We start from the raw sequence: 16,436 nt of genomic DNA on the forward strand, positions 1-16,436 counted from the left end.
CAGTTTTTCACCACTAGAGGGCATTAGTTCATGTGTTTCATATAGATAACATTGAGCTCATGCACGTGAAGCTACCCTGGAGTGAGCACTGATTGGCTAAAATGCAAGTCTGTCAAAAGAACTGAAATAAGGGGGCAGTCTGCAGAGGCTTAGATACAAGGTAATCACAGAGGTAAAAAGTATATTTATACAACTGTGGTGGTTATGCAAAACTGGGTAATAAAGGGATTATCTATCATTTTAAAGAACAACAATTCTGGTGTTGACTGTCCCTTTAATGTTAGCAAGATATTCCTCTCTAGTGGCGAGGCCGACATATTGCAATTTACAATTGTCACAGGATACAAAATATATAACCACATTCAGTGGAACAGTTCAAACATTATACAATCTCATATGTTACTAGGGGTGTGCATTACTAATATTTTTACAATCGACTAGTCAAGGGCTGTTGCTTTCAACTAGTCGAAATTACCCCCTCTTGCCAGAAAATAGGTATTAAATGCGAAATATTTTTAATGTACTTGTAAAATTTTTCTTTTTTTTTCAATTTATTTTTAAAACCTAGTAATAACTCGTCATCATAACTGCCGCCAAGTGAGACAATTTGCAATCGGTAGCAGGCTTAGGCTACTATCAAAATATAGCAAAATTTAATATATCAGTAATCGACTAATGCCGTACTAGTCGATTAATGAGAGACTGATCGACTAATCGATTAGTCGACTAGTCTAACTCAGCCCTATATGTTACCTGTAGCATATGACTCAAATGTTGGCGCAACTTTACAGCATGCGCTGTCACATATAAACATATTATTATGGATCAACCATGAAGTAGATATTCGCTCAATAGATAGTTTGGTAAGAGAAGCCAAATTCCCAATGGTAGGGTTCTGTTCATATAAAAAATAGCCCCCACACTGTAAAGAGAGTTTTTGCAAGTATACAGACCCTGGTTTAAGGAATTTCTTTTGGGCCACCTAAAGCATAGCCGATAATTGACTCTGCAATATCTGCTTGGGATATTTGGTTGAAGACCTAACTCCCTGGGTCTGCGGACCTAGGGTCATACTTTCTCACATGATACAGATAAAGCAACTCTGGATGCTTAAAGGGAAACTAAACCACATTTTTTCTTTAATGATTCAGATAGAGCATGCAATTTTAAGCAACTTTTTAATTTACTCCTATTACATTTTCTTCATTCATCCACACAAAAGCTTTACTAGTTGGATTCAGTAGAGTACAAAGATGCAGCTCGGAACATGACATCAGTGTGTGGAGTCTGGCGGCCATTTCAAAGTGGCTGGAAACAATATTCTTTTTAAAATAACTTTACCGTTCCTGCTGCAGGATGTAGAAAGTGGTGCAAGAGGCTATTTGCAGCTTAATCTAAAGTAAGACTTTAAGATGCCCAAGGTGTAGATTGCCCCTTTAAAAGGGACAGGAAACCCCAAAAATGTCACTCATTTTTCGGATAGAACATACAATTTTAAACAACTTTTAAATGTACTTTTATTATCAAATATGCTTAATTTTCTTGTTATCCTTTGTTGAAGGAAGAGCATTGCACTACTGGCAGCTAGCTGAACACATCTAGTTAGCCAATCTCAAGATACAAATGTATGCAGGCACCAATCACCAGCTAGCTCCCACTAGTGTAGGATATGTGTGTATTAATTTTCAACAATGGATACCAAAAGAACAAAGCACATTTGAAAATAGAAGTCATTTAAAAAAAAAAGTGTCGTTTTGACTTTCCTATTCCTTTAAGTAACCTTTGATACTCCTCTTTTTTAAGATACTTTAAGATATATCATGTATCAAATTGGTATCAGTAACTGATATATTATCACTATCCAAAACCAGTCAAACAGTAGTATTAGTGGTGAAAAGTGCTCAACTGATCCGGTAAGAATAAATCCTATAAAAAGGGATAATACACTTCCATTAAGTTCCAGAGCTGTTTTCAAGCATGAAGATAAAAACAAACTAATGCAACTTAATAGCTCTGGAACAAATGAGGTTTTTTTTCCCAAAACAAACCAAAGAATACTCTAGGCCAGTAAGGTCCATCATTCTGCCACATATTATGAAGACTGATGAAAGCTGCAGTCTTCTCTAAAAACTCTGCGTACATAAAAAAAAAAAAATTAAAAAAGAAAAATATCTTTCACACATGAATAACTTTAAAATGTAAAACCAATTCACTACACATTTTCAACATTTGTAGCAATTTGTATGACAAACAAACCTGTTTAATTCCAAATGTATTAATCTGTATAAAAGTACAAGCATTTTATCTTAAGAACTTAAAGGGACATTAAACCCCAAATTTTTCTTTCATAATTCAGACAGAGAATACAATTTTAAACAACATTTCAATTTCCTTCATTCTTTAGATATCCTTAGTTAAAGAAATAGCAATGCACACGGGTGAGCCAATCACATGAGGCATATATGTGCAGCCACCAATCAGAAGCTACTGAGCCTATCTAGATATGCTTTTCAGGAAAGAATATCAAGAGAATGAAGCAAATTAGATAATAGAAGTAAATTAGAAAGTTGTTTAAAATGGTATTCTCTATCTGAATCATGAAAGAAAAAATTTGGGTTTAATGTCCCTTTAAAGGGACATAGTAAACTTTTTTTTAAAATTTTGCACCTTTGAAAAATGTTCCTCTTGTAACACTTCAATGGGTTTGTCCCTCTCCACGTCAGTTTAGTTTTAGTAGGAATATTGTAGCATCAAACTAAAAATATATACACGTGTAAATGCTACAATTTCATGTGTATGATACATAAAAAAAAATATATCGCAAAATTTCCCTTTAACATATAATTATAAATGCATGAATACAATTGAAAAAAAATCCATTATCAAATTTACTTTGGTCTTTTGGTATCCTTTGTTGAAAAGCAGGTAGGTATGCTCAGGAGCGTGCACGTGCCTGGAGCACACATTTTCGCAGGTCCCACCTGGGATAGTTGGTGGAGGTGTTGCTGATTTAGGCAATTACACACCTGGTGGAGATGTTCTTGGTCAGGAAGTTGCATAGAAGAACTGAGCCAGCGCACAAATCTGAAGCCTATGTTACAGTGATACAGCATTTACCTCAGTGACTTCAGCCACTGTAGCGGCACTTGGCTCTGTTCTATGGCTGGGTATGAAGGCTGATTACTTGTAAATGGACACTGTATGTGCAGACAGGTGATGGACACTATAGTAAGAGAAACCCTAAGGTGCTTCGGAGGCCCATTTTTTCAAGCTCACCTGAAACGTAAGTTAAAGGGACAGTCTTCGTCCAAAATAAACTTTCATGATTCAGATAGGGCGTGTAATTTTAAACAACTTTCCAATTTACTTTTATCACCAATTTTGCTTTGTTCTCTTGGTATTCTTAGTTGAAAACTAAAAACTTAGAAGGTCCATATGCTAATTTCTTAGGCCTTGAAGGCATCCTCTTATCTATATGACACACATGAACTAACACCCTCTAGTGGTGAAAAACTGTCAAAATGCATTTAGATAACACTGTCCTCACACACCTATAGTTACCTAGGATTTAGCACTGATTGGACAAAAGTGCAAGTCTGTCAAAAGAACTGAAATAAGGGGCAGTTTGCAAAGGCTTAGATACAAGGTAATCACGGAGGTGAAAAGTATATTAATATAACTGTTGGTTATGCAAAACTAGGAAATGGGTAATAAAGGGATTATAAGGGACCTTTTAGGTGGCAGACTGAAATTATCCCGATCCGGATGATTGACAGCCCCTGCTAGCATCCGATTGGCCAACAGTGAGCAGGAGGGAGGCATTACAACAGCATTTCACCAGAAATGCTTGTTCAATGTTAATTGCGGACAGTGTATCATGTCCACTCGACATTTAATAAATCAACTCCTATGTCCCTAGAATCAACTTAAGCTAGTAGCATTTACATTGCTGTTTTGTCTCAGTGATTGACTTTATTTGGATTATTTATGTACAGTTATAGCTAGGGAAGAAGAAGTCTGTGTTAGAAGAATGTCTGCCTAGCTGAGCATGTTTGGCTCGTCCATGAGAATGGTGTGTACCCTGCATGTGCACTATGTGGTGCAGGGCAGGTTCGTACAACGCCATAGTGAGTGCTAGGGGCACATTGCTGTACAGTATTATAGATAAAATAAGTTTTACCAGCCTGTTACCCAAAGGTAGCTGTCCAGTCTTCTGAATCATGAAAGTAAAACAAAGAATTGCTGCACCAATCTTCATGGATTGTGGCAAACAACTTTAAAAAATAAGCCAAATTTAATGAATCCATTCAACCGTTAAAAGCAAAATATATATTACATGGCAGAGTTTTATTTATATAAATAACTCAGCTGATTTACTTTAGATTTTATTTCTAGTAGCTACGTTAGAGAATTATGACTAGAATCCTAATTTAGCAGTTATGTATCAGGACTGAAACACTACAAGAAACAGAAGCAGACCTCCTCTCTGGATTGTGTGAGATTTAGTAGTGACTTCATTCTGCCACACTGTATAAAACCTTAGTCTGCAGCTAAACATGCTGTCCGCAGTGCTCTTTCAGCTGGGTCATAAAGAAACCCTGTTAATGTAGCTCTTGATGAGGGCCTAGAGTTATGATGAATACGCTATTGTAGTTGGAATGGGTTGTGGATTCTGCAGTCTTAGCTCTTTTTTTTTTTATTATTTATGCCCCATCACAAGCAACTTCCAACCACTATATATGTGTTTTTATTTAATCAAGTATGCCATTTACTTTATGTATTTACACATCTATTCTGCAAGATATATAAACAAGAGGCACATTTTAGCTTGATAACTTTATCTCACTGTGAAGGTTCTGGATATGAAGGAGAGGTACATACTTTTTATGTGATTTCTCTCCATGCTGGTGGGTTGTGGGTAGGGTTGCCACCTCGGCCATGTTTTCCTGGACACTTATGAGTTACGCATGCTGCAGGGTAAGGTGGACGGAAAATGTATTGTGCCTCTGGACATTACATGAATAGTGCTTATGAACAGCATAATACATATTCATCCCTGCACACCCTACAACATGTATAACTCATGCCAGAAATACATGGCCAAGGTGGCAACCCTAGTTGTGGGTCATCGGGCCCTCAGGCTCCAATCTTCCTGTTAGTCAATACCAATGAAATGGACATTCATTTAAACATCTGTTTATTATCAATGGTTTTATTATGTAATCTTTAAAGTGATGGTAAACCCTAGCGTTTGGGAAACGCTAGGATTTACAATCGTAACAAATAAAGGGGACTTTCATTCATGAAGTATAAAATACTTCATTCTGAAAGCCCCTTTATTTGTTTTCAGTGTTTGCTGCGCTGAGCTGCTAAAGGCAGCCCACGGTAGAACGCAATTTGGCTGAGAGGTGACGTTTCCACCTCTTAGCCAATAGCCATGCGGGAAATACAGCTTGCACTATATATGAATCTATATATACGTAGTATCTAGATATTTGCTTCTCCTTTCCTCAGGAAACACTAGCAGGGCTGATTTTCAGGATCTCTAAATTAAAGTGAAGGTCAAGTCCGCCTCACTCGATCCCAGTATCATCACTAACATGTAAAATAAACATCATGTTCATTCATCAAAATCTTTATAAATAATTTTGTACTTGTATTTTTTATTTCTCAATTACCCTCCGTTTCACCGCAACTGTCCGCCCGACATCTACCCCCATTTGATTGACATTTTATTTCTCCAATTCCTTCGCTTCCCCCGTGGCGTCCTGCCCCTTTCTACCCACGTCATCGGTAACAATAGCGCATGCGTCTAATTTCTGCTCTTGTCAAATACATCATGCGCGTGCATTATATGCGCATGCGTATTACGCTGTATGCTTTCCTTAGATACATTGACTCAGTCAGTGTTACAGCGCGCTAGAGAAGAAAGGAAGTGAATTTACAGTTTGCCGTTTCTAATCCTCAAAACGGGTAATTATCACCGAGGAATAGAAATAACGTTCTTTGAAATTGCCACGCATGCGCGAATGCTCTTACAATACGCATGCGCAGTTTGTAACCAGTCTTGTGCATGAGCTTGGTAGTGACACGGCGGGCTGGTTTTAATGATCGCTACGTCAACAGGGCCAAATAAGGAAGTGTATCGGGGGAGGAGTAAACAGACGAAACAAAGGTTTTTTATATATAAAATTTAATAAAATAAATAATTGATTTTTTGCAAATTTTATCTTAGCGACTGTAATAGTTAGAGCATACTGTTTACATAGGTGGTGAGCATCGGGTAAAAATTGACCTTCACTTTAAACACAGGTGAAAGAATCAGCTGATCAGTAACCATGATTTTTAACCTCTCACAAAAAAAGTAATTCCAAAAAGCTGGCCCTTTAGTGTCTCCTGAGGCTGGAATAATCTACTTCCATGTAGCTACCCATATTTCTTCAAATGACTTTTTATTGTCACTGACACAGCCGTAATGCCCTTGCTTTGCCGATTCTGTACCTCTACTTGACATTAGCTGGCACTGTACCATGCTACTGTTAACAGCTGCAAGGGCAATACAGCCACATCACTGAAGAAAAAAAAAATATTTGAAGAGGGAGCTGACTACACAGGAGAGAAGTATTAACTGCTTTAATGAAACACTTATAGACAACATATGTAAAACATGTTTTTTTAACAGCTATCTTCCCACTGCAGATATGCATATACAGTACCAATATCATTTGTTTACGTAGTCTTAAAAAGAGTCTCAAAATGTGAATAAATAATTAAAAAGAACGTTTTACCCAATATTAAAGAATGCCCTATTATAAGACTTCATAAAGGAACTAGCTCTTTAAATTAATTTTTATTATTGGGTTTTCAACAGAAGTGATCCTATACTTATGTAGTCATTCCAGAGTGGTTTGGCAGCATTCGGAATACCGCTAGGTCCAAAGTTACCCCTTGACATTTGCTTACTTTTATTTACTAGGGAACTAACTTTAAGATATAAAAACTGAAAAAGAATGATTTTCCCAAGTAGATAAAAAAACACAACAACACAATTATAGAACTGAGTTTGCATACTTAATTTCCATTTAACCAGTCTCTGTTCCAGACTGTCAGGCATGTGAAAGTTTGACAAGAAACGTCCTTCACTAAGCACGTTTTGACCATGGGTTTAAGTGTCTGATCATTTACAGTACATTACTAAATGTTTATTTATTAACAGACACTCAGTCTAATCTATCAACAGTGGGCATTCCACGTTCAGAGAAGAAAATGTGGTCATGTATTTTACAGTTGGCACAATATGGGATTAATTATTTACTTTTTTGATAACTGGCTACTCCAAACTGATTCCATTTGCTCATTATTAAAGGGATATGAAACCCAAATATTTTTTGTTCATGATTCAAAGAGGATGCGATTTTAAACAACTTTCTACTTTACTTCTATTATGAATTTCTTTGTTCTCTTGGTATATTTTGTTGAAAAGCAGGGATTTATGCTTGGGTCCTGGCCCATTTCTAGAGCATTATATGGCAGCAGTTTTCCAAGCATATTATCCATTCGCAAAAGCACTAGATGGTAGCACTATTTCCTGCCATGTAGGGCTGCAACTAACAATTATTTTCATAATCAATTAATCAGCTGATTATTTTTTCGATTAAATGACTAATCGGACAAAAAAAAAACATTTTTCCTATATTTAAAATAAGTGTTACAAATATAAACTTCAACTACATTAACACAACTGTGTTTGCCCAATTTTAAGCAGCAGAACAAATTGTTATATTTGAGCAAAACCAAACCATTCTGTTTGTCACTCTTTCAGAAACTGCATTGAAACACAAAAATGTCTACACGCCCACATGCTCCTGGCTGAGGCTGGCTCTCTTTTTGCAAAATATTTTGCCTGCAGCAGAGAAGAAGCGCTCAGATGGTGTTGAGGTGCTTGAGATTCATAAGTAGGGTTTTGCCAATTTCGTCGAGGTGGGCTATTTATCTTTGTTAGCTCCACCAATGCAAAGTGTTTTCCTCCTTGGCAAGGGGCCTCTCAATAAAAGTAAGCCTGGACTTTATTCTGACATAAAAATATCTTGAATATCTATATGCAATGGTAAATAACCAGCTATAAGGTTAGGGAAAAAATATCTAGTCCGCTCTTAAAATAACACACATTATATATATATATATATATATATATATATATATATATATATATATATATATATATATATATATATATATATATATATATATATATATATATATATATATATATATATATATATATATATATATATATACACACACACACACTTATAGAGGCTGAATTTGGTACATATTACAATTAATTAAAAATATTAAAAAAATCGCTAAGAACTATATATATCAATAACAGGACAAAGTCTTACACATTTATCTATACAGTACATATAATCAGCAATAGCAAACGATCCGCTAATAATTGTGCAAACAGGTAATAGTGACATCAATTCAAATAACAAATCCCATCAATCTAGGGCTAGGTGTAAATAACAAGCTCTGCACTACATCATTCAAATCATAGTCCCAAATTACCTTATTTAATATAAATAATCCAAATGATGATTCCTATTTTATTTCTTGGTTGAACATAAGCCAGGAGTAGTTGTAAACTTATATTGTCCTGAAAAAGTGAAAAGTAAACATCTGTAGACGTCCTTTAGGCTAAGGGTATAACCATAAAACTCAAAAGGGACACAAAACCTAATTTTTTTCTTTCATGATTTAGATAGAGCATGCAATTTTAAGCAACTTTCTAATTTACTCCTATTATCAGTTTTTCTTCGTTCTCTTGCTATCTTTATTTAAAAAGCAGGAATATGATACATAGGAGCCGGTCCATTTTTCGTTGAGAAACTGGGTTATGCTTGCTTATTGGTGGGTAAATGTAAGCCTCCAATAAGCAAGCGCTATCCATGGTGCTGACCCTAAAATTGGATGGCTGCTAAGATTTACATTCCTGCTTTTAAAAAAAAAATAGCAAGAGAACAAAGAAAAATTGATAATAGCAGTAAATTAGAAAGTTGCTTAAAATTCCATTCTCTATCTGGATCATGAAATAAAAAAATTGGGTTCAGTGTCCCTTCAATACCACGTGCAGGAGCTCATTGGAGTAAAGCAGCTGGTGCCATGCACAGACCAACTAATCGATTATGAGATTCGTTGACAACTATTTTCATAATTGATTACATCAATTAGTTGTTGCAGCTTTACTGCCATGTAGTGCTCTAGATACCCAACTAGGTATACTATCTATCCAACGCAGAATATCATGGGAGGGAAGCAAAATTTGATAATAGAAGTAATTTGGAAATTTTTAAACGGTATGCTCTGTCTGAATCACAAAAGGAAATTTTTGGGTTTCATATCCCTTTAAATCTCTAAAACACTTATTTTTACCACCCATTGTTTCATCAAATGCAAGATAATCTCCTAACACCTGGTTTCTCAACAGCCGGGCCGTGGCCCAGTACCGGGCCGTGATAGCCCTGCTGGTGGGCCCCAACCTGTCATGCCCCCACTGCACACTCTTACCCCACTGCACACCAGGGGCAGACTGAGACCAATCAAGGCCCCAGGAAGACTGTCTCACACTGACCAAAATGTATTACATTTTATGCAAATGAACATGGTAGCCTCCCTGACCTGCCCCCAACAGGCCCCTCAACCTCCAGAGCCAGGCCCCCCAACATTAAGGTCCAGAGAAAGGGCACCCAACCTCCATGGCCAGACCCCACACTCCATGGCCCTCACAGCGAAAGACCCCCGCCAGGGCCCCCACTAAACCCACACTTACTTACCGATAGGGCAATTGAAAACTCTAGCTTAAGAAATGGACATGTCTAGCTAATATTTACCGGGCCTTGAGCTCACTTTGATTGAGAACCACTGTCCTAACATACATGGGAATATATATATTTTTTGCACATCATGCACATGCATAGCTATTAGAGATGGCTTTTGAGGCTATTGTTTTCATCTAATTAATTTTTACTGGGGAAGAAATAAACCCAACCTCATAACACAGAAAACTTTGAGAACTATGGGTTAAGCTGTCGTCTACTTGTTAAAAAGTTTTGCAATATTAATGTCCCAATCTTTTTTGTGCTCATACAGAGAAGCTATTTCCTCTTAATGTAATAACAGATATGCGTACAGTAATATTCAAGTTATTTTTAAGTGCTGGCAAATGTGTTCACAAAATAATACGTAGCAAAAATGATAAACCTAAAGCATATTACCAAGAAACAAAGCCATTAAATAACAGTTTATAGGAAATATAAAGATGTTGGTGATTGTGTGTCACATAGAATAAACCCCACAATATACAGTAAGTTCATGTAAAATAAATTATATATACACAAACACACCACAGTTTGAGTGGAGAAGTGTCATTAATAAGGCCAAATGTATGGGACACAAGTATTCTGCAAAAGGCAATTTAGGGGCAGCACTACACCAATGAAGCTTTAGCCACATCCTTAGCTTTTGGAATTCCAACCAAAAAGTACATTGATAAATAGTGGAATCCATACTGTTTACATCATATGATTACAAGAAGTATAGTACCAAATAGGGATGCATTGTGGGAGATGTAGTTCTACAGGTGTCTGCGGTAAGGTGAGATGGAAACAGTACCAATACTGCAGCCGTAGGTAATTAGACACTCACCGCTCTGTCTTCCTCGGACAGGAAGTCGGGTCCGTCATCCAGGCCTTCCTGCTAAAGACACAAACATAACATGAAGTCAAAACTACTTCTATATAATGAGTTACTATGTCGCGATACCAAAAACATATCGCATAGCGGTAGCTGTCAGCATCCCTTCCTTATTACTACTTACCATCATGGCTGATAAGATTGCTGCCAGGCAGGGGACGGACTCGAACCGAAGAATAAGGGGAGGAGGCAAGGCCGTCGGGACACGTGACAGCAGCGCGCCTGGGCTAGAAGGGGAGAGGCAGAATGACAGCTTTGCTGGTACCAGCCTGTGGTATCATGTGATACGGACAATGTAATTTGTCGTCCATATTTGTTAAGGGATAACTGTGATTAGTTATGAAGACTAGTAACAGAGCGAACTGAATATATGGTATTGCAAACCATTAGGTTTTTTTAAGTGTGTAAATAGATGTTTGTTGGTGTACTTTTTATGCTGTTCCAACCCCCTAGTAGCACCCATCATATTTTAAAGGGATATAATAATAAAATTGATGAATAAGTGAATTTCAGTTTTGAATAGAAGCATTGTTATAATATACTTGTAATATTTTCATGGTTCAAATAGAGCATTAAATATTACAATTAAACCCTGTTATCAAATTTTCTTTAGTCTCTTAGTATCCATTGATGAAAGTGCATATAGGTTTAGGAGCAGCAATGCTCCTGCTTCCTGGCTGGTGATTTAATTCATTTCTGGAAAAGGGTTGTTAGGAATATTGTACTAGCAATGACATAAAGATAATATCACAATTTTTTGGGAGGCAGCCAAGGCCACTTCATACCTCCCAACATTTGGCAGCAAATCAAACACAAGCTCATATATGGGTATCTGTAATTCATTGTATGGGGTCCTGGGGTTGGCAAGCACATTAGCTGGCAGTCTGTGGCTGCCACTGTTCGTTACCCTGGTATTAGCACTGCTCATTCTATAAAACTGAAGGCATGCTAGTATTATCACCAGGGGTTAGACATCATCACTACCAGAGGTAGGTTAGAGAGGTCACCATTACCCGAGTGTATACAGCCTTCTTACTCCGGCTTAACCCACACAGGGAATCAAACAGGTATCTAACCCTGTGAGAACAAAGCCAGCTGCTTCTGAGTATGGGCCCAACAGAATTTAAAAAAAAAATTTTTTATTTTTTTTTAAAATGCCTGGGGCAAATCGGGACACATGGCTAGCAACCCGGGACAGGGGGACAGACCCCTAAAATTGGGACTGTCCCTCAAAAATCGGGACAGTTGGGGGGTATGCCACTTTAAAATCAGAATTCACTACCTATGTAAGGAATTTAAAAAAAGGCTCGACAAGCAAGAGATAAAAAGCTAGCGCTTAATTTAAAATTAGGTTACTCACCCTTTAAAAATGTCCCTAATATAAGCAATAGCGATAGTTATTTTGCAAGTAAAAAAGAGAGAGAAATATTCCTTTTGAGAGTAGCGCAAGAAAATATTAATATGAATTTGGCTCAATTCAATAGATTCGGCAACAAAGTGGGTAAATATCTCTCAAGTCTATTTAAAAGGGCAAATAAAAGGAAACCTATTCAAATCATAAGAGATAGTGACAGAACCACCAAAAAGGTTGAATATATTATAGACTTATTTCAAAAATACTTAGGGAACTATACTCCTCCCAGCAACCTCTAAAAACAGACATAATTAATTACTTCAACTAATTAATTCTGCTAAAAATCTCAAAAGAAGAATTCGACCTTTTAAATGGACCAATTTCAATTGAAGAAATAAACAATATCATTAAATCAATGAGGAAAGGGAAAGCCCCGGGCCCTGATGGCCTACTAATAGAATTCTATTCTATGACGAGGGAGAATTTTACCCCCATTCTGAAAACCCTATACGATCAATACTATTGCCATAACACTAAGATCACAGAGCACTTTAAAGGCGCAAATATAATCTTAATCCCCAAGGAAGATAAAGATGTGGAGGAAGTTACATCCTATAGACCAATCTCATTATTAAATCTGGACTATAAGATTTTTATGAAACTACTGGCAGACAGATTAAAAACAAACCTTCCCAAGCTAGTACACCCTGACCAGGTGGGGCTCATGAAGGGCAGGACATCTGAAAATAACATATGAAAAATTCAGCATGTTATTTGTCACTATAGAGATGAGCTAGAGAGAAGAGATTCTCCTGCTCTGCCGGAGGCCTTTCTCCTATCATTAGATGCAGAGAAGGCCTTCAACAGAGTGGAGTGGGACTTCATGTACCAAACCCTAGTCAATTTTGGGTTTCAAGGGAATTTCCTGAACCTAATTTTAAATGTATACTCTGATGCTAATGCCATTCTTTTGATAAATAATAATATATTATCATCCTTCCCACTATATAGGGGGACTAGTCAAGGCTGCCCACTGTCACCACTCCTCTTTGATTTGGTTCTAGAACCACTTTCATCAAATTTAAGAAATATCTTAACAGGCTGTAAATTGGACAAGGAAATCTTTCAATTGTCCTTATTTGCGGATGATCTGTTGCTCTGTGTAACCACACCAGATAAACAAATAAAGGAAATTATTAGTCAATTAGAAACCTATGGAAGAGTCTCAGGGTATAAAATTAACTTCTCAAAATCCAAAATCCTATGGCTAAAAAAGTCCAAGTCTATTGTTAACCATCCTTTCTCAGAAACACATCTGTTAAAATATCTGGGGATTTTTTTTGTCTTCCTCGCCTGAGGACTAGTAAAAAGATAACATAACGAAGATCCTAGATAATAGCATTAACAAACTAAAGTGTTGGAATAGCTTTCCTCTTTCACTATCTGGTAGAGTTGCAGCTTATACATTGTTTCTTCTTCCAAACATTCTGTATACCCTACGAATGTTTCCACTATTAATTAAACATCAGGATATTAAAAGCGGGAGCTGGTATTCTGGTTATTTTAAACTTGTCTTCTATCTCTCTAAATCTCTGTTTGTAACATACGCCTCTGTATTTTGAAATGTTTACATGTATCTGTTACCCATGCAAATTCTCTCTCAATAAAAAACATTTAAAAAAAAATAACCTTTCTAAAGCTTTACAATATTTTCTATGGCGGGCAGGAATCCCAGGATCAAAATGAGTAAGCTATACCTCCCCTATAATAGAGGGGGGCTAGCGTTACCTAACCTATTGCTCTATAACTATGCTACTCTCTTAAGATTTCCACTAGACTGGTTATTTTTCAACCTCTAAATATACAAATCGTAATTTGGACGACAGACTTTGTAAACATCTCTCCCTCAATTTTGTTCTTTATTCTTCCATAAAAAAATCTATCGACATCCCATGTTGAGAGATATTCTTAAAGGGACATGAAACCCAATTTTTTTGTTTCACAATTTAGAAATAGCATGCAATTTTAAACAACTTTCTAATTTACTTCTATTATCTAATTTGCTTCCTTCTCTAGATATTCTTTGCTGAAAAGCTTATCTAGATAGGCTCAGAAGCTGCTGATTGGTGGCTGCACATAGATGTCTCGTGTGATTGGCTAACCCATGTGCATTGCTATTTCTTCAACAAAGGATATATAAAGAATTAAACAAATTAAATAATAGAAGTACATTTGAATGTTGTTTAAAATTGTATTTTCTATCTGAATATTAATAGAAAAAAATTGGTTTTAATGTTCCTTTAAGGTCTGGAGGGCTTCCATGAAACTTCTGAATATAGAATCTAAGTGCTCTAAATGGTTACCTCTTTTAGGAAACAGCCAATTTCCACCAGGCTTAAAGTACAAACGCCTAGATTTAGAGTTTGGCGTTAGCCGTCAAAAGCAGCGTTAGAGGCTCCTAACGCTGGTTTTGGGCTACCGCTGGTATTTAGAGTCAGTCAGGAAATGGTCTAACGCTCACTTTCCAGCCGCGACTTTTCCATACCGCAGATCCCCCTACGCCATTTGCGTATCTTATCTTTTCAATGGGATCTTTCTAACGCCGGTATTTAGAGTCGTGGCTGAAGTGAGCGTTAGAAATCTAACGACAAAACTCCAGCCGCAGCAAAAAGTCAGTAGTTAAGAGCTTTCTGGGCTAACGCCGGTTCATTAAGCTCTTAACTACTGTGCTCTAAAGTACATTAACACCCATAAACTACCTATGTACCCCTAAACCGAGGCCCCCCCACATCGCCGCCACTCTATTAAAAAATTTTAACCCCTAATCTGCCGACCGCACACCACCGCCACCTACGTTATCCCTATGTACCCCTAATCTGCTGCCCCTAACACCGCCGACCCCTATATTATATTTATTAACCCCTAATCTGCCGCCCCCAACGTCGCCTCCACCTACCTACAATTATTAACCCCTAATCTGCCGACCGCACCTCACCACTACTCTAATAAATGTATTAACCCCTAAAGCTAAGTCTAACCCTAACCCTAACACCCCCCTAAGTTAAATATAATTTATATCTAACGAAATAAATTAACTCTTATTAAATAAATTAATCCTATTTAAAGCTAAATACTTACCTGTAAAATAAACCCTAATATAGCTACAATATAAATTATAATAATATTGTAGCTATTTTAGGATTAATATTTATTTTACAGACAACTTTGTATTTATTTTAACCAGGTACAATAGCTATTAAATAGTTAAGAACTATTTAATAGTTACCTAGTTAAAATAATTACAAAATTACCTGTAAAATAAATCCTAACCTAAGTTACAATTAAACCTAACACTACACTATCAATAAATTAATTAAATACAATACCTACAAATAAATACAATTAAATAAACTAACTAAAGTACAAAAAATAAAAAAAGAACTAAGTTACAAAAAATAAAAAAATATTTACAAACATTAGAAAAATATTACAAAAATTTTAAGCTAATTACACCTACTCTAAGCCCTCTAATAAAATAACAAAGCCCCCCAAAATAAAAAAAATGCCCTACCCTATTCTAAAATAAAAATAGAAAAGCTCTTTTACCTTACCAGCCCTTAAAAGGGCCTTTTGCGGGGCATCCCCCAAAGAATTCAGCTCTTTTGCCTGTAAAAAAAAAAACATACAATACCCCCCCCCAACATTACAACCCACCACCCACATACCCCTAATCTAACCCAAACCCCCCTTAAATAAACCTAACACTAAGCCCCTGAAGATCTTCCTACCTTATCTTCACCACGCCGGGTATCACCGATCGGTCCAGGCTCCGATGTCTTGATCCAAGCCCAAGCGGGGACTGAAGACATCCATCCTCTGGCTGAAGTCTTGATCCAAGCCCAAGCGGGGGCTGAAGACGTCCATCCTCCGGCTGAAGTCTTGATCCAAGCCCAAGCGGGGGCTGAAGACGTCCATCCTCCAGCTGAAGTCTTGATCCAAGCGGCGGCTGAAGAAGTCCATCATCGGGCAGAAGTCTTCATCCTATCTGGGCAGAAGAGGAGATCCGGACCGACAAACATCTTCATCCAAGCGGCATCTTCTATCTTCTTCCATCCGACGACGAGCGGCTCCATCTTCAAGACCTCCGGCGTGGATCCAAGATGGCGTCCCTCGAATTCCGATTGGCTGATAGGATTCTATCAGCCAATCGGAATTAAGGTAGGAAAATTCTGATTGGCTGATGGAATCAGCCAATCAGATTCAAGTTCAATCCGATTGGCTGATCCAATCAGCCAATCAGATTGAACTTGAATCTGATTGGCTGATT

The 16,436-nt window shown here is 37.1% G+C and overlaps 1 protein-coding gene across 4 annotated transcripts in view; it reads right to left on the minus strand.

Annotated features, from left to right (window-relative positions):
- The window catches only part of SNX6 (sorting nexin 6), a 236,054-nt gene extending 225,037 nt beyond the window's left edge, over window positions 1-11,017 (minus strand). Inside the window, exons 1-2 of one of the 4 annotated variants that reach the window (XM_053697750.1) lie at window positions 10,880-11,017; window positions 10,708-10,758 (exon numbers count right to left, since the gene is read on the minus strand). In XM_053697750.1, the coding sequence (XP_053553725.1) occupies window positions 10,708-10,758; window positions 10,880-10,885 (57 nt within the window). In that variant the 5' untranslated portion in view covers window positions 10,886-11,017. Of the gene's footprint in view, window positions 1-10,605; window positions 10,759-10,879 lie in introns of those variants that run through there. The other 3 variants (XM_053697753.1, XM_053697751.1, XM_053697752.1) reach the window with 3 other exon arrangements.
- Window positions 11,018-16,436: the final 5,419 nt, after the last annotated feature.

This window comes from Bombina bombina, chromosome 1 (genome assembly GCF_027579735.1).
Source record: "Bombina bombina isolate aBomBom1 chromosome 1, aBomBom1.pri, whole genome shotgun sequence".
NCBI lineage: Eukaryota > Metazoa > Chordata > Amphibia > Anura > Bombinatoridae > Bombina > Bombina bombina.